Here is a 20,023-nt window from a genome sequence, read left to right as displayed (position 1 = left end):
TGAAGCTGAAGCTCCAATACTTTGACTACCTGATGAGAAGAACTAACTCATTGGTAAAGACCCTGATGCTGGGGAAGATTGAAGGCAGGAGGAAAAGGGGACGACAGAGAATGAGATGGCTGGATGGCATCACTGACCCGCTGGACATAGTTTGAGCAAGCTCTGGGAATTGGTGATGGACAGGGAAGCCTGGCATGCTGCAGTCCATGGGGTTGGAAATAGTCGGACACAAGTGAGTGACTGAACTGAACTGGAATCTTTTCACCAACAGTGCTATATGTGTTCTTCACTCAAACCAAAAGTCTATCAGAGAATAATCATCCTGGGTACTTACCTTCTTCCTAGTGCTGAATATATTCTACATGTGTCTGCTATTATCCTGTCTCTACTGTCTTCAAGTAGTTTCTCTTTGTATTTCTTCCAGGGTTTGTAATTATTATCTTCAAGAGATTTAACAGACCAAGTTTTGAATTCCTTTAGATGAGAAGCAAAATTTCTACTTGCCTTTACTTTTGTGAAAGTTACAACCCAAAGATTTTAATAAAATATTTTATGCAATTTAAATACTTTTTTGTCTAATTAGTTGAAATTATCTAATTTCAAATGAATCATTCAGCTGAAAATTGATTCAGGTAATATAAAATTATACTGTGTCTTAAGGAAAAAAAATGCAGTTCGAGACATTATGTGCCTATAAATTATTGGAAAGTTTGAAATAACCAAGAGTCTGTCACTGGAATTAGTGACTGAAGAACACTTGGCCATTGGCTGAAATCTACAGGTTAAGAAAATGCTGCTGCTGGTGGTGTAACCGTTTTACAGTCTTCTCAAAGCACTCACAAAAATAGGGAGCAGAAACTTAGTCTAACTCCTGTAGGAAACTCTCAGCACTCAGGTTCTTAATAGTTTGCTTTACTATATAATCAAGATGAAAGAAAGATGACTTCACCTTTGCCTTCCACTTTCCTATCATGAGGAAAACCGAGAAAAGAATGAAACTGAAATAAAGGTCAAAGGAGAACTAAGAAAAGAGATAAATTGAGCCTTTGGTGATGTCATAGTTTAAGATTCACAATTTGCCTACAACTCATCATTTGATGTTCAGATGTTTCTTCAGATATTGGAGTTGTGAATTGAATTTCTTTTATATATTGAATCTTATATAACTGGATTTTTTTTTCACTTTTTGCAATACAATAGACAAAAATTATCCTGGAACCATTTCAAGTGTATTAGTTAATGGACAAACTCTACTTCCTCCATTTCATACCATATATTGGGTGAAAAGTTCTGTGAGATCAATCACACATTGCTACAACTTCTATCTAGAAAGCATTTTGATTAAATTAGATATTTAGCTGTGTACAACTGAGAATCTTTTGAATAGAACAGAGTTTTAAGACTTTCATCTTTATTTTTCCCCTCTGCTATTTGGATGGTGGTTGTGGTTTAGTCACTAAATCATGTCCGACTCTTGCGACCCTAGGGACTGTAGCCTGCCAGGTTCCTCTGTCCATGGGATTCTCTAGGCAAGAATACTGGAGTGGGTTGCCATTTCCTTCTCCAAGGGATCTTCCTAGCCCAGGAATTGAACCCGGATCTCCTGCATTGCAGGTAGATTCTTTACGTACTGAGCTATGAAGGAAGCCTTTTGTATAAAGGGAAGCTATTTGGATAAAGACAGATCATTGCAAAAAAAACCTAGCAAGAGTGTGAAGCTGAGTTAAGTGAAAGACAGAAAGAGAAAAACTATTCATTTATTCAACAAGTATATATTGAATGCTTGCTATGAATCAGGCAATATCCTAGAGATGGGCTAAAAATTTAGCAAACAGGAATAAAATTTCCCATGGAGGTTGAAATAGAGATGTAAATTAAATATATATATATATATAATCTTAAATACACATGAAAATTTATGTTAAAGAGAAAAAGCAAATTATAGATGAAGACGTTTTCCAGAGGTTGGCCTCTGAGTCAAGACTCAGCATAATGTTGTAATGCAAGTCTATGAATCAAGCCATATCTGATCAGAATTGTCTCGAACTTCCTAGTGATTTATTTATTTATTTTGATGTGGACCATTTTCAAAGTCTGTATTTTGGCCATGAGGCCTATGGGATCTTAGCTCCCTGACCAGGGATCATACTCTCAGTCCCTGCTTTGAAAGGTGAAGTCTTAACTACAGGACCACCCAATGATTCAAGCTAATAGATTTCCTTTCCTATGCTGGGTTATATTGTGCTTCATTTACATGAAAATCAAAGCTACTGACTAACATGCCATAGTCTTTTTATAATTTTAAAGATTTCTTCTTCACATTTTCATCTCCATATCTATCTTTCCTTTATGTGCAGAGTATGTTTTGTGTATCAGTCTTCCCTTGTGGCTCAGACATAAAGTATCTGCCTGTAATACAGGAGACTCAGGTTCAATCCCTCTTTAGAGAAGATCCCCTGGAGAAGGAAATGGGTACCCACTCCAGTATTCTTGGGTAGAGAAGTCCATGGACAGAGAGTCTGGTGGGTTATAGTCCATGGGGTCGCAAAGAGTCAGACAACTGAGGGACTAACACTTTTATTTTCACTGGGTTCTCCAGAGAAACACTACCAATAGACTATATTCATATATGTTCTAGTCACAGAAATTGGTTCATACAATTATAGAGATTATCTTAAGTCCACAACTGTGTCAAGAAGTGATTCTAGAAATGTGACTAACTGCAGTAATTTTCAGGTTTATTTCTGCCCTGACACCTTCGAGGTCTTTGAACAAATTTTTTTAAAGGTTTGTGCTGCGGACTTGGCCTGCACCCCATGGGGAATTGTTTGCTTGGGAAGATACACTGAGCAGACAAGATGGCCAAGAAACCCAGGGATTCTGCATCTATTAGGAAGAACAGATGTGTACATTCGAGAACTGTTGGAAGCAGCAGTAGCCATGGTTATAGATCTGTTGGTAAAGTGGTATAGCTGGAAATAAAGATTCTGAGTCATTAATCATCTCACTTGGGAGTTTCTGCTGATTTGAGGACAGCTGCTAGGGAGTTCTATCAGCTACATCTCAGCCAAGAACTACTGACAAGAACTTCAACAGAGTCAACTGGGAGAAGATCTCAATGCTAAGTGCTTGAAATCTTTTCTGACCTCCCATTGTGAGTCACTCATGAGAGAGAGAGGGTGAATTGTTCTTCATTACCTCACAGAAGAGGAAGAATAAAGATTTCTAGAAAATCTAAAAGTCTAGAAATTATGTTGGCTGAGTCCAGCAACAGAAAGCTTGACTTTAACTTCATTTCAAATACAAAATATGAAAACAGTGGCATACATGTGTAGAGCAGGCAACTAACTGCTTTTTTCTACTCTCACCTGCCTTGGGTCTATTCAACAGAGAATTGTGAGAAAGAATGAGGATACTTCGGGGACTGACCAAGCCCTCTAAGATGCTACCCAAGATTTTTTCATCCTATTCCCTATCCTTGAGGCGGATACTTAATTGGAGATCTTTTCATCTCCATCAAGCTTGGAAGAAGTGAAGTATTGTCTCTATGGCCTGCACCTAAACAGTCCATGATTATCCTTCAGTCCTCAAATCCGCTCTTTGCCATTGTTCTTCAAGATCTCAGTTTTACTAGCTATGATATCACCCTTTCTCATCCCTCACACTATGTGTTCCTATGCCCCTCTCCTTGGTGCAGAAACTGAATTTGTAGAGTTCAGATGAAACTAGACTAAAAAGGATAACTTTGTTTCTTTATCTGCAACGATAAAGCAAGCTTTATTTGTCTTGTTGAAGTCTAAGGAAGAAAAGGGTTTTCTCCCTTACCCAATGACCTCAGAAAATTCAGTCCTGTGTTACCTATTGTAATATGGGTTTTCCATATTTACTTCTCTTTGTTTAATTTGCAACAATTTTCAGCTTCTAGTGAGCTATCAGGCAATCTGGGACTAATTGCCAGCTAATTGCCAGTATTAATCTTCTCCTGTTTCCTTTTTAGCCTGTTGGACCTGTGAGATTTAGGATCCAGGTTGTTTTCTGCATCCTCTTTACTCGTTGAAAGGATTGGAACTGTGCCAAAATCAATGCTGTGATAATGGATCCCTAGAGTTTTGGAAAATATAAACATAAATCAGCATGTTGGGGCCACAACTAATAAGAGACAAAAGAAAAGTTCTTCAATGATGCTTTAGGGGATACTTCTCATAATTCTCAGCAGAGGAGGTAGGAACACAGTTTGGAGGTATTGAGACATCAGTAGTAGAAAGAGAATAGAGTCATTTAAAAATAGAAATGATTGTATTATTAATTTTTGAGTCTTATTTTGATTAGTTTTTAGGTTCACTGACTTCTAATAGCTTTGTGCTAGAGAACATAGAGAAATAGGCCCTGTTGGGTTATTTTATGTGGAAAATTGAGTAAAATTAGTGTTTGGGTATAGTGATAGAGAAGTCTCCGATGATAATTTTCAGTTCAGTTCAGTTCAGTTCAGTCGCTCAGCCGTGTCCGACTCTCTGCGACCCCATGAATTGCAGCACGTCAGGCCTCTCTGTCCATCACCAACTCCCGGAGTCTACCCAAACCCATGTTCATCGAGTTGGTGATGCCATCCAACCATCTCATCCTCTGTCGTCCCCTTCTCCTCCCGCCCCCAATCCTACCCAGCATTAGGGTCTTTTCCAATGAGTCAACCCTTCGCATGAGGTGCCCAAAGTATTGGAGCTTCAGCTTCAACATCAGACCTTCCAATGAACACCCAGGATTGATCTCTTTTAGGATAGATTGATTGGATCTCCTTGCAGTCCAAGGGACTCTCAAGAGTCTTCTCCAACACCACAGTTCAAAAGCATCAATTCTTCGGCCCTCAGCTTTCTTCACCGTCCAACTCTCATATCCATACATGACCACTGGAAAAACCATAGCCTTGACTAGACGGACTTTTGTTGGCAAAGTAATGTCTCTGCTTTTAAACATGCTATCTAGGTTGGCCATAACCTTCCTTCCAAGGAGTAAGCGTCTTTTAATTTCATGGCTGCAGTCACCATCAGCAGTGATTCTGGAGCCCAAAAAAGTAAAGTCTGACACTGTTTCCACTGTTTCCCCATCTATTTCCCATGGAGTGATGGGACCAGATGCCATGATCTTAGTTTTCTGAACGTTGAGCTTTAAGCCAAATTTTTCACTCTCCTCCTTCACCTTCATCAAGAGGCTCTTTAGTTCTTCTTCATTTTCTGCCATAAGGGTGGTGTCATCTGCATATCTGAGGTTATTGATATTTCTCCCGGCAATCTTGATTCCAGCTTGTGTTTCTTCCAGCCCAGCGTTTCTCATGATGTACTCTGCATATAAGTTAAATAAGCAGAGTGACAATATACAGCCTTGACGTACTCCTTTTCCTATTTGGAACCAGTCTGTTGTTCCATGTCCAGTTCTAACTGTTGCTTCCTGACCTGCATACAGGTTTCTCAAGAGACAGGTCAGATGGTCTGGTATTCCCATCTCTTTCAGGATTTTCCACAGTTTATTGTGATCCACACAGTCAAAGGCTTTAGCATAGTCAATAAAGCAGAAATAGATGTTTTTCTGGAACTCTCTTGCTTTTTCGATGATCCAGCGGATATTGGCAATTTGATCTCTGGTTCCTCTGCCTTTTCTAAAACCAGCTTGAACATCTGGAAGTTCATGGTTCACGTATTGCTGAAGCCTGGCTTGGAGAATTTTGAGCATTACTTTACTAGCATGTGAGATGAGTGCAATTGTGCGGTAGTTTGAGCATTCTTTGGCATTGCCTTTCTTTGGGATTGGAATGAAAACTGACATTTTCCAGTCCTGTGGCCACTGCTGAGTTTTCCAAATTTGCTGGCATATCGAGTGCAGCACTTTCACAGCATCACCTTTGAGGATTTGAAATAGCTCAACTGGAATTCTATCACCTCCACTAGCTTTGTTCGTAGTGATGCTTTCTAAGCATGATAATTTTAGAAATGTTCTAATCATCCCATGAGTTTTAGTCTATCTATGAGTGATGGTTAAAAAGAACATATAGGGAGAGCAAGACACAAATACAAAAGGTAGAGTTAGAAGTTGGAGAATAATATAGGGCTGTGGGGTGATAAATAGAGCATTACCAGTGAATTGTAGTAAGCACAGGGATGACCATAAAATATGCTCCCCTAGTCCATGGAACTTACTTCCTATCAGCCATCTCTGAAAGACTGATTCCTTTTGAAAGTCTTTTCTGGGTAATTGAAAAAGGAAGGACAGAAACTCTTAATTCCTTATCAAAAATGAATTTACAACATTTAGTTAATTCAATGTCCATTCTCAAACGTTACTTGAAACTATTCTCTGGTGACAATGGTATGTTAAAAAGTCTAACAGGCAATGAAGGAGTAAAGGAAGTATAATTGATTTCTTTTTCTTTATAGATTTTCTACTGTCTTTAGCTCTCACACTTTTAACATTCTGTGGACAAATAATCTACTGCATAAGACTCATAAATAGGAACTGAGGAGGTAAAATAGATTACATTGTTCAGAGAATATCCTGGTGGTTTGTTTTGTTAGATATCTAATGATGCTTGAAAGTATTTGGAAGAACCAGAGTTTTAGTATTAGTAGTAATAATAATAGTAAAAGCTATGGTAGGGTATCACGAGAACTTGGGTCTGGTTAATGTTCTGTAACTTCTTGGTTGTGTGACACATTAACATGTAGGTAACACAATTATAACTTTACAATGTGATCTGATAGATTGTGAGCTGAATCTCTGTTCCAAGATTCTCCAAATAAGGCTTAAAATTCCATCATCTCTTTCATGACTTTACATTATGCCTTTCGCAGATGCCATCTTTAAAAAAATCAAATATTTAGTCATCATTTCATTAAACAAATAGTTCTTAAGTAGCAATTTGTATTTATGTTATGGGAAATATAAAACTACTCTCAAGGCATTTACACTCTGATATATGAGAAAGTAGAGGTTGGTACTTTCATGATTCATTTCATACACAATAGAAAGTCACTAAATTAAGAGAAGAGAAAGTTCATGTCCCTCTTATCGTTGGAGACCAGAGTAGTCAGAGGTCACAGCTTCTATCTGAGTTTCAATAATGAATATAAAGTGCATAACATTTTCCAGGTGAAGGGGAAAGTATGAGTAAATGCACAGAGGTGAGATACTGCAAGATGAGAAGACATAGTCTTGCTGTTTGTTGAAGAAGGCAAAGTGATTTACAATTACTTCAGTTAAGAACAATACTCAACCTAAGATAGATATAATTTAGAAATAGATATGTAGTAACTAGATATATTACTCCAATTTATCAAATTAACACATTAATGAATGGATAAACCAATAAAAATGATGACTTGTCTACTCAGCGTGCATGCTCTGTCGCTAAGTCATGTCTGACTCTTTGTGACCCCATGAACTCTAGCCTGCCAAGATCCTCTGTCCATGGGATTTCCCAGGCAAGAATACTGAAGTGGGTTGCCATTTCCTTCTTCAGGGGATCTTCCTGACCCAGGGATCAAACCTGCATCTCCTTCATGACAGGTATATTCTTTACCACTGAGCCACCAGGGAAGCCCTGTCTACTTAGAAAACATATCAAGTCTACCTATCAGCCTACTGCTCACTATGCTACACTTAGGTAGAAAAATGAAACTGACACTTTTGCTTCTCTTGAAACAAGAAAATGTGAAGTGAAAACATTCAAAGATGATATACATTAAAAAATATATCTTGAAGATGTAGGATCAGCATCTGGTCTCTTCAACTGAGCTACATTAGGTAGAAGTTTTTCTTTTCATATTCTTCTTATATTTTCAACTATTTGGTTACTTTGATCTTTTTATTACTTTAAAAATTCAAACTTGATTTTAGCTGAATTGCAGAAAGGATTTGCTCATCCTTTAGTAAGGAGAAATTGGAGGAGTTGAAACTCCTTGAGGGCAGGTGCAAACAATGCAATGTTGAGTTCTGTTGGAAATCTGGGTAAAATGTGAACAGACACAATGGTTCATATTGAAGTAAGGTCTGATGCATTAGATTTATTTTCTTTTGAAATTTGAAACTACAATTAGAGCAGAATCAGAGAATTATATTGGCAGAATTGTAGGTATTTAGTAGTATCAATGGCCAACTTGACTGTAATAACTTTGTGTTTCTCTAGAGTCACTTAAATATACTAAGATCCCACCCAACTCTCTTCTATTAAGTGTGTGAAACTGATTGTTTGATTAAGGGGAAAGGATGTACTAAAGTCAACACGATACTATTGTCTCCATAAATGCATGCAAATAGGAATTGGGTATGCATGTTGGTCTGGTAGTTTGTTTTTTTTTAATAAGACAATATGATTAAAAACTAAAATCTGAAGTAGATATATGTTTAAAGTATCTCCAAAAGGAAGCTTAAGAAAAACTGACACTACTTCCTGAAAATTAAATAACTTATGTAGCAGAAGCAGACACTTATTAGAAGTTTACAGTGTGCATGTGCTCTGCTCAGTGCTTTAATTTTCTTAAGAAAACTAGAAAAGAGGTGCTATTAGTATTTTATGTTACACATGAAAAAGCTGAAGCACAAAAAATTATACAGATAATAAATGATAGAGTTAGGCTGACATGCAGGAAGTTTCAGACATTTCCATTCCCTAATTGCTATTTGAAGTAGGGAATGTGAAAATAGTTTGCTAGACTTAAACACTATGAAAGATGCAGAAATGTCACTGGAAACACGTACTCTTGAGTTTTTGGAAACAATTCCATGAATTGACATGGTCCATTGGGCATTTCCTACTAGCATTAGTCCTTATCCTTTCTCCTATTTCTTGTTCCTCAATCCGTAGTGGAACTATCTCCACCTTTCATGGCAAACACTGTTTCTTCATTTTTGTCCTCTGTAGATCAATCTTGGGGAACAAGTCAACCAAGCTAATTATTCCTCTGTCACAGAGTTCCTATTGATGGGATTCTCCAACCTTGGAGAAATCCAGTTCATCCTGTTTGCTGTTTTCCTGTGCCTGTATCTGATTATCCTCAGTGGAAACATCACCATTGCCACTGTCATCTGCCTGGATCGCAGCCTCCACATATTCATGTATTTCTTCCTAGGGATCCTTCCCATCTCTGAGACATGCTATACCTTTGTCATTCTGCCCAAGATGCTCATAAATCTGTTGTCTCTGCTCAGAACAATCTTATTTATTAACTGTCCCACTCAGATGTTTTTCTTCCTTGGTTTTGCTGTCACTAATTGCATGCTACTGGGAGTCATGGGTTATGGCCACTTTGTTGCCATCTGTCATCCACTTCGGTACTCTGTCCTTATGAGCTGGCAAGTCTGTGGACAATTGGCAGCCACTTGTTCTGTAATTGTTTTTTTGTTTTCATTGATAGGCTCCCTCTTAGTTTTTGAACTACCTTTCTGTGGCCCCAACAAGATTAACCATTACTTCTGTGACATCTCACCAGTTATCTGCCTTGCCTGTACTGATTCCTATATCAATGAACTCATCATCTTCATTGGTGGAGTTTTAGCAGTCATGGTCCCTATGACTTTTATCTGCATCTCTTATGGCTTCATTGTTCATACCATCCTGAGGATCCCATCAGCTGAAGGTAAGCGAAAAGCCTTCTCCACTTGTGCTTCCCATCTTATTGAGGTCATTGTCCACTATGGCTGTGCCTCCTTTGTCTATCTGGGCTGTCATCCAAGTACTCACCCAGCAAAGATGGACTTGTGACAGTGACCTACACAGTTGTGACTCCATTGTTGAACCCTCTGGTGTATAGCCTAAGGAACAAGGATGTCCAGATGGCCATTCGAAAACTGATTGGCAGAAGAGGATTTTATTCTGAAGCTCTGTAATGAGAATACTTCATATCTAAAAAATACTCTTTTTTGAGGATATACTGAAAGGTTGTTGCTGACCCACGAAAAGACCCCTGGATTCTTGGCTTCCGGAGGAGAGGAATTCAATCCAGGGCCAGAGACGAGGTTTGATCGCTCAGAGCTTTTGTGTAATAAAGTTTTATTAAAGCATACAAGAGATAGGGAAAGCTTCTGATATAGGCATCAGAAGGGGGAAGAAAGACTAGCCCCCTGCTAGTCTTCAGCTGGATGTTATATAGTCACTAGCAGTTTGTTAATGAAAGAAAGAAATGTCTTAAAACTCAGAATGGCACCAGGCCCCTCATCCATAAGATGTATTTTGGGATAATTTTGGCACCAGATGAGTCATCTTGGGCCATAAAACGATTGACTTGAATCTTGTAAAAAGGCAGATTACCATGCAAATAGTTTCATTTACGTAGATCAGGGGAACCATGTCTGAGTATAACATACTGGTTTGTCAAGTAGGTTCTGAGCCATTAGGCGGAACCAACTTGGAGACAGAGTTTGGGGTAAATGCATAACACATTAACATAGCTTAAGACAAATATTTCCATAAGAAAAATGCATTGGTTAACTCAAGGTTTGAGAATAGTTAACTTCAGGTGGAATCAGGTGTCATTATGGCAACACAGTATTTTAAGAGAAACCTCCTTTTAAATTCGTATGCTGCCGCTGCTGCTAAGTTGCTTCAGTCATGTCCGACTCTGTGCGACCCCATAGACAGCAGCCCACCAGGCTCCCCCGTCCCTGGGATTCTCCAGGCAAGAACACTGGAGTGGGTTGCCATTGCCTTCTCCAATGCATAAAAGGGAAAAGTGAAAGTGAAGTCGCTCAGTCGTGTCCAACTCTTCGCGACCCCATGGACTGCAGCCTACCGGGCTCCTCCGTCCATGGGATTTTCCAGGCAAGAGTACTGGAGTGGGGTGTAAATTTGTATAGCGAAGGGGAAAAAAAATATATCGCTACTTTGTTTCCTCCTGCCGCTTAAGAGAGATAAAAATGTCTGACACTTGCAGCCTATTTCCTCTGTTTAGAGACCCCTGGCCTTCCTGCCTGTTACCCTCTCAATACCAATAACTGTAAAAGTGATGATAGTATTGTCTTTCATTCACATAGCACTTTATAACCTCATAGTGAAAGCTTCTCCATGGTATTAATTTGATAGGTTTGGTGAAGTGCAGTCTTAAACTTGGGGTAATTATTCATACTATACATATTTGAAATGCACTTAAACTTGAACAGGGAAGTATATTTTAGATTAATTTTATTGGAGTATAGTTGTTTCCCAATGTTGTGGTAGTTTCTACTGTACCGAAAACTGAATAAGCTGTATATATACTTAGATAAGAATGATTTTAGTCTTTTCCAGGAAGGATAAGTAATACACTATGAATGGTAATTCAATATAGAAGGTTCAGTCACTACAAATTTTCAAATTTAGAAAAACCTCAATAGGACTCTGCACAAAAAAAGTCGTTAAGAAAATGGAAAAATCTAGTTGAAATTTAATATAACCATGAGTTATCATTGTTGAAAAGGACCAAGTCTATCACTTCCAATTGCTCTGTCGTTGCAGGGATCTTACCTGCAGTATTTCTGCCTCTAGTTTAACCACTGTTAAATATCACTGTTATAAAGCTCCACTTTTATATGCTGTCCTCCTTTTCATTACACATATTATTTCTGGAGATGAATATCTTGTATATAATTTTTCGCTTCCACAGCAGCAATTTAAATATTTGAAGATGAATGATTTATACTTTCCCTAAAACACTTTTAACCTAGCTGATGACTCCTTTGATAAATCCTAGTTATTTTTCTCTGGATTATTCTCAAGGTACTTTTCATTTCATTAATAGCATTCTTTGGTAGAGTCACCAGGAAATGGGTATAATACTCCAGGTGACTTTGGAAAATTCTCTCCCTGTACTTAAAGTCAACTTTATATTAATACAGCCAAAGTTTCTTCCCTATAATTTTCCTGTAAGTTCTATTACATGTGTATTCTTCTCTGACCCCTATGTCTTTCAGACTAAAGGATTATATATCATATATCCACAGTCCTTTCATTTTGAAGCATATTTTGATCAGTTTTGCTTAGCTGGATATTTTTTTTTTCAATTATCACCAATCTCCTGCTCTCTGCAGAAGGTATTGTGCATATTCTCACTTCCACTTAAAACAATTAAATATTCTCCCCTCCCATGGCCGTCTTTGTCACTCCTTCCAAACACAATGTTACGTGATATTATTGCATCACACTTTAGAGGAAATGTAAGGTATCAACCAAAACACCCTCTTTTTCTTCTCACTGCATTTGTAAATATACTTGTACCACAATTATTCTAATATTTTTCTTCATTCCTGTTGGAGTAGAAACAGTTCTTTTTAGCTTTCTCAAATGCCTCTTCCTTTTCAAATTATCAGAATTTTGTCTATTTCTTATTTATCAGTGCTCCCCGAGTCCCTCTCCATGCAATTAGATTTTCATTTTTTAATCTTAGAAAACAAGGATTGATAATTTGAAATTATGCAAATATATTTAAAATGTGAATGCATCTAAATTTTTCAGATTGGGCACTTTCAGGCCAGTTGTGCCAGACCACGCATGTCCTCCAATATATATGTAAAGAAAGCTAGAGGAATGCAAAAGAATTGATCATTTGAGTGGATAAATCCAGTCCCAAGTTGAAGACATTTTTACTTCCTATGTGTGTGCTTAGTTGTTCAGTTGTGCTCATCTTTTTGCAATGTCATAGACTGTAGTCTGCCAGGCTTCTGTGTTCATGGGATTCTCCAGGCAAGAATACTGGAGTTGATGGCCATTCCATTCTCCAGGGGATCTTTCCAACCCAGGGATCAAACCGAGGTCTCCTGAAGTGCAGGCAGATTATTTACCATCTGAGCCACCAGGGAAGCCTATCAAGTACATATACTAACTGCTAATAAAGTTATTTTTGTTTTAAAATACCTATATATATATATATAAAACTATAAAACACTGATGAAAGAAATCAAAGATGACACAAATAGATAGAGAAATATACCATGTTCATGGATCAGAAGAATCAATATAGTGAAAATGAATATACTACCCAAAGCAATCTATAGATTCAATACAATCCCTATCAAGCTACCAATGGTATTTTTCACAGAACTAGAACAAATAATTTTACAATTTATATGGAAATACAAAATACAAAAAATACAAAAAACCTTGAACAACCAAAGCAACATTGAGAAAGAATCATGGAACTGGAGGAGTCAACCTGCCTGACTTCAAATTATACTAGAAAACTACAGCCATCAAGACAGTATACTACTGGCACAAAGACAGAAATATAGATCAATGGAACAAAATAGAAAGCCCAGAGATAAATCCATGCACCTATGGACACCTTATCTTTGACAAAGGAGGCAAGAATACACAATGGAGAAAAGACAATCTCTTTAACAAGTGGTGCTGGGAAAACTGGTCAATCACTTGTAAAAGAATGAAACTAGAACACTTTCTAACATCATACACAAAAAGAAACTCAAAATGGATTAAAGATCCAAATGTAAGACCAGAAACTATAAAACTCCTAGAGGAAAACATAGGCAAAACACTCTCTGACATAAATCACAGCAGGATCCTCTATGACCCACCCCCCAGAGCAATTGAAATAAAAGCAAAACTAAACAAATGGGACCTAATTAAACTTAAAAGCTTTTGCACAATGAAGGAAATTATAAGCAAGGTGAAGAGATAGCCTTCAGAATGGGAGAAAATAATAGCAAGCAAAGCAACTGACAAAGAATTAATCTCAAAAATATACAAGCAGCTCATGCAGCTCAATACCAGAAAAATAAATGACCCAATCAAAAAATGGGCCAAAGAACTAAACAGACATTTCTCCAAAGAAGACATACAGATGGCTAACAAACACATGAAAAGATGCTCAACATCACTCATTATCAGAGAAATGCAAATCAAAACCACAATGAGGTACCATCTCATGCCGGTCAGAATCAGTTAAATTCAGTTCAGTCGCTCAGTCGTGTCCGACTCTTTGTGACCCCATGGACTGCACCACACCAGGCTTCCCTGTCCATTAGCAACTCCTGGAGCTTACTCAAATTCATGTCCATTGAGTTGGTGATACCATTCAACCATCTCATCCTCTGTCGTCCCCTTCTCCTCCCACCTTCAAAAAGTCTACAAAGAATAAATGCTGGAGAGGGTGTGGAGAAAAGGGAACCCTCTTACACGTTGGTGGGAATGCAAACTAGTACAGCCACTATGGAGAACAGTGTGGAGAGTCCTTAAAAAACTGGAAATAGAACTACATATGACCCAGCAATCCCACTGCTGGGCATACACACTGACGAAACCAGAATTGAAAGAGACACATGTACCCCAAAGTTCATCACAGCACTGTTTACAATAGCTAGGACATGGAAGCAACCTAGATGTCCTTTGGCAGATGAATGGATAATAAAGCTGCGGTACATATACACAATGGAATGTTACTCAGCTGTTAAAATGAACACATTTGGATCAGTTCTAATGAGGTGGATGAAACTGGAGCCTATTATACAGAGTGAAGTAAGTCAGAAAGAAAAACACCAATACAGTAAATTAATGCATATATATGGACTTTAGAAAGATGATATTGATGACCCTATATGTGAGACAGCAAAAGAGACACAGATATAAAAGAACAGACTTTTGGACTCTGTGGGAGAAGGCGAGGGTGGGATGATTTGAGAGAATAGCATTGAAACATGTATATTACCATGTGTGAAATAGATCGCCAGTCCAGGTTCAATGCATGAGACAGGACGCTCAGGGCTGGTGCACTGGGACGACCCTGAGGGATGGGGAGGGAGGTGGGAGAGGGGTTCAGGGTCGGGGACACATGTACACCCACGGCTGATTCATGTCAGTGTATGGCAAAAACCACTACAATATTGTAAAATAATTGGCCTCCAATTAAAATAGATAAATAAAATTTTAAAGTTATTTTTGTTTTGCTGTTATAGGTAATTTTTAGCTAATTTTTATTATTTATCTTTGAGGTTTTTAGTGTGTGTGTGTTGTGCACTTAATATTTTCATAACATGAAAAAATAAAACTTAAAAAATGAAACATGGCACTTCCTTCTACTGTGCTCCCATGGTGCTTGGGTTGGGTGTCTTATTGTAAACAATCCTCAAGAACTATCAATATAACATCTTTGACATGCAATATTCCCATAGAGAAAAGAAAAGTCTGATTCCATATTGGATCTGCTCCTTTCACTTTAACCTTTGTATTCTATTGCTTTTGCTACAAATTAATCACCAAAGGGATATTACCTATAAGCTTAAATTATATAAAATGGCTCATCTCTGGGAGCCCTGCCTTCCATGTAACAAGCATTAAGTTAAAATACCTTTGTTCAGCTCACAGGAAACTTCCTCTCAAGGCCCACCTGGAAATCACTGCAGGAAGGAAGAAATTAACACACTGTAGAACAAGGACTTTATCCCCTCCCCTTTTAGTATAAAAGAAACCTGATTCTAACTCAGGCGAGATGGTTCTTTGGGACACCAGTGCATCATCTTTTCATTCTGCTGACTTTCTGAATAAAGTCTCTATTCCTTGCGCCAGCGACTCATCTCTCAGGTTTATTGGCCTATTGTATAGTGGGGCTTTCCAGGTGGCTCAGTGGGTAAAGAATCTGCCTGCAGTGCCGGAGACGCAGGAGATGCTGATTCAATTCGTTGGTTGGGAAGATCTCCTGGAGAAGGCATTGCAATCCACTCTAGTATTCTTGCCTGGAGGATCCCATGGACAGAGGAACTTGGCGGACTACAGTCCATAGGGTCACAAAGTGTCGAACATGAATGAAGCGACTGAGCACAAACATAGTGAACAGTACTAGCTTGGACTCAGATTAACAGTTTGTGAAGTTTTTTTGAGTAGTAAAAAGCAGTTTTAGTATCAATATTGACAAATAAAGATGTGGGAAGAACCAACTAATTGATATCAATTTAATAAATTGCTAAAGCCAGCTTTCAGATTCTCTCAATTATTTACTCTTTCTTTATTTACAGAGTACTTGTTTTATGGTGGAAGAAACAAAGATAAAATAAACATTTGTTCTGCTTTATAATATTGAATCTACTATGTATTTTCCCAAACTCCTCACCCAGATAAGAATAGTGTTTTTTTATTAAATAAATGCTGCTAATAGCAGCATTTAGGCTGCTATTAGAAAGGTTAGTACAGCCTTTCTTTTTTTCTTTAGTTCCCTTTCCTATGTATCTTTAAATTAAAATATCTTATATCTAATTTAATTAATATTAACAATACAGTAAATAATGACTGTCTCTTCCTACAATGAATTAATAGGACTTGGACTGGAACCCACCTCCACCTTGAAAAATAGAAAGCTGAAAAAAATATGCAAAACATAGTTTTCAGACACTGGGCAGCAGGCAGCATAAGATGTGGTCCTTGAGAGAAGAGAGATGATTTCTCTACCTTATAACCTGTGAGCAGTTTCCACGGTGCAAAGCAGAGAATATGGACCCCAATAGCAGACCCTAGAGGAAACTGACTCTAGTATAAAAAGTGCTGAGAATGAGGTTTCTGGTGGTGAGGCCAGAAGAGAAAAGAACAGTCTCTGACTGACTGATTTAGCTAGAGGTATTTATTCCAGACATGTTGAAAAGTAGCCGTGTCTTGGCATTAAGTTGAAGGTAAATAATTTCACAGAACACAATAAATATTACTCTGTGATTATGATGTGGTGAGAAAAAAATTTGTTTTAAAATGTTTAAATGTTAAAAGGGAAAAGTGATCTTAAAAGATAGATTTCTCACTATTTCACAGCTATTAAAACGGGCGTATGGACCTAACCCATCTTTAGATAATCTGTTACAACTGGCTCAGACAGTCTATTATGGTAGGGAATATGAGGAAAAGAAAGAAAGGCAGAAAAAGACAAAGGCATAGGTGGAAGCCTTCGCAATGATTGTAAGAACTGTTCTTAAACAGCCTGAAAAAAATGCCCAGAGGGACCCAGGTGAAAAGGGATGGGCTTGCTATTACTGTGGAAAGGAGGGGCACCTCAAGCGAGATTGCCCTCAGGCATCCAAGCCTCCCCCGGCTCCATGTCCAACCTGCAAAGGACCACACTGGAGGAGAGACGTAGGTTTCAGGGGTCGGACTCTCAAGACAATCAGGACTGAATGTGCCCGGGGGTCCCCACACAAGCTCCCGTCCTAATTACACCTGAGGAACACCGGGTATTAATAATTGTGGGAGGCCAAACTGTCAATTTCCTTTTAGATACTGGGGCGACTTACTCTGTGCTTACTGAAGCCCCTGGCCCACTTTCTTCCAGATCCGCTTCTGTAATGGGACTGTCTGGACGAGCCAAAAGATGGGCCTGATAATCTATGTGAGCCTACTTCTACTGACTCCAAAGATCCTGAGTCTACCGTTTGATCCTCAGGACAATGCCTTCCTGTCCTGGGCTCACTCTTTTGCAGCATTTCATAATTGGTCTAACTACTGGGTCTGTGGAGCACTCCCCTCTTAATCAGTGGAAGGCTTCCCGTGGTGGACATCTCCACTTCAAGGAAAAGACTTTCTCCAAGTCTGCGAATACCTTCAACAACAATTATATGTGATACCTCTTCTTCAACTGATGACATCTAACAATCCTAAGATGGACTGATGTAACTATGGAGATAATGTGACTTTTCATCTTGATTTTAACGTGGTTAAATGACTATTGTGCCTTACGCCTGTAACTGTATAATGGGGTTTTCTAACCGTCTAAAAGCTTTTAAGTTGCAAATGGTTGTCCACGCTCCTACGAGTGCCACAGCCTCCTCCAACTGTGACTTGGGGCCCCTGGATCAGAGACCCTCAATATGAGGGTTAGGAGAATATGTTGCCTCAACAATTTAGGGACCACGCCCCTAAACAGCAGGAAGTAGTTATGGAATGAAAATGATGCCCCTTTCCCTGGCAACATAATTCTCCTAAAAGAAAAGGGGGAAATGAGAGAGTCATTTCCTAGGCAGGTTGATAAGAAGTCTAGGGGTCCCCAAGGAGAGAGGGGTCTGGAATTCTGAAGGAGGAAGAAAGGACAAACTTTTTCTTTTCTCTCTACATTCCTTAGGATTATATAACAATAATGTATCCCCACCTGAGGACAGTCTCTGGATTAAACTTTCTGGCTAATTCTGTTATCTTAAAATGTAAATTATGGGAGTAGGTCTGTCTTTACAAACATTATTAGACAATAATGTATCCTGCCTGAGGACAGTCTCTGGATTAAACTCTCTGGATTCTAATTCTGTTATCTTAAAATGTAAATTATGGGAGTAGGTCTGTCTTTACAAGGATTATAACAATAATGTATCCTGCCTGAAGGACAGTCTCTGGATTAAACCTCTGGCTAACCCTGTTATCTTAGAGTATATAACTCCACTGCTAACACTAGCAAGGGGGTACTCTTTCTGCTCCCTTCTGATGCCTATGTCACAAGCTTTCTCTATCCCTTTTATACTTTAATAAACTTTATTACACACACACACACACACACACAATATTTAAATGCTAAAGTTAGAAGTTTAGTTACCCCAATTTTTGGCAGAGGGGGAATCCAAAGAGTGCCAGGGAATATAACTGAATTAAGACAGAGATTGGCATTTGGAGAGGATGAAGGGGCTTTTTACAAAACAGAGAACTAGAAAGGAGTTAGCATACAGAAAGAACTCTATATATCTAAAAAAAGTCTTTGGCATCAAGCCTTTGGCACAGTACTGACACACATATCTATGAGAAGAAGCCACCACTTATAGAAGGAGGGGAAAAAAAATCTACTGTAAGCAGTAAATCACATTATTCCTGGAGCTCACAAAAGAAAAGTTTGTGTTCCCAGCAGCCAGAGTAGACTTTGTAGGCTACACAGCACAAGGCAATCCTAAGAATATTTGCCCAGTAGTTGAAATAAATCAGTACTAGCCTGAAGGCTGTTACACAACTTAAAAAAGTTTAGGCAAAGACTTAAAATTATTTAACTGATTTTAAATAAAACAACATTGGCCCAGAACAATATATGTGTGTGTTAGTTGCTCAGTCATGTCCAACTCTTTGCAACCCCTTGGACTGTAGCCCACCAGGCTCCTCTGTCCACGGGATTCTCCAGTCAAGAATACTGGAGTGGGTTGCCAGTTCCTCCTCCAGGGGATCTTCCCAACCCAGGGATCGAACCCAGGTCTCCTGTATTGCAGGCAGATTCTTTACCATCTGAGCCACAAAGGAAGCCCAAAACAAACACGAGCATGATTCACTGGCCAAGACTCGAACCCCAGTCTCCCATGTGGGAGGCGAGAATTCTACCACTGAACCACCAATGCCCCATAACAATATATAATCATGCTTAAAATAATAAAACAAAATTTAGTAGTAAAACAATAAAATCTAATTTCTGACACTAATAATTTCTGATATCTAATAAAAAGATACTAGACATTCAAAGATATGGAAGGAATATAATAAGCAGGAGATATATTATTTGATAGAAACAAATCCAGGTTAGTTCATTGGCAAAAATTACCAAATATTTAAGGGGAAAATAATATCAATTCTACACACTCATTCTTATGGACTGAAAGTTCATGTCCCCTCAAAATCTGTATGTTGCAGCTTCAACCTGCAGTGTGACTGTATTTGGAGACAGGACCATTGTACAGAAAATTAAGGTTAAATGTGGCTGTGTTCTTTTTCTCCACCGCATGCGCACACAAGAAGAGGTGCCTACCTACATGCCAGAACAAATCCTCACAGGAACCGAATAGCTCACACCTAATTAGATTCTATACTTCAAAACTGTGAGAATATAAGCTGCTTACTGAAAGACACTTTTAAGAAAATAAAAAAAGCAAGCCACCAAGTGCAAGAACATATTAGCGAAACAAATCTGACAAATAGTTGCACCGGAGTATAAGAAGAATTGTTAAAGCTTAGATCTTTCTGACCCAGGGATTGAACACTGGTCTCCTGCAATGCAGGCAAATTCTTTACTGTCTCGAATCCCCAGGGAAGTCCTAGTAATAAGATAAAAACTCTAATTAA

The 20,023-nt window shown here is 38.5% G+C and overlaps 1 protein-coding gene and 1 long non-coding RNA gene across 2 annotated transcripts in view; both read left to right on the top strand.

Annotated features, from left to right (window-relative positions):
- LOC145504627 (uncharacterized) overlaps positions 1–20,023 on the top strand; it is a 110,534-nt gene that overhangs the window by 35,611 nt on the left and 54,900 nt on the right. The gene's annotated exons all lie outside the window — the stretch shown is intronic.
- On the top strand, positions 8,016–9,873 carry LOC145507786 (olfactory receptor 10R2-like). Its single transcript, XM_081495201.1, is given in 3 exon segments — positions 8,016–8,030; positions 8,909–9,707; positions 9,710–9,873. Coding segments are annotated over 3 exon segments (978 nt in total).

The sequence above is a fragment of the Giraffa tippelskirchi genome, chromosome 5, assembly GCF_054371585.1.
Source record: "Giraffa tippelskirchi isolate mGirTip1 chromosome 5, T2T-mGirTip1v1.2.pri, whole genome shotgun sequence".
NCBI classification, from domain to species: domain Eukaryota; kingdom Metazoa; phylum Chordata; class Mammalia; order Artiodactyla; family Giraffidae; genus Giraffa; species Giraffa tippelskirchi.
Note: the sequence above shows the minus strand (reverse complement) of the source record. Positions and strands in the feature narration are given on the sequence as shown.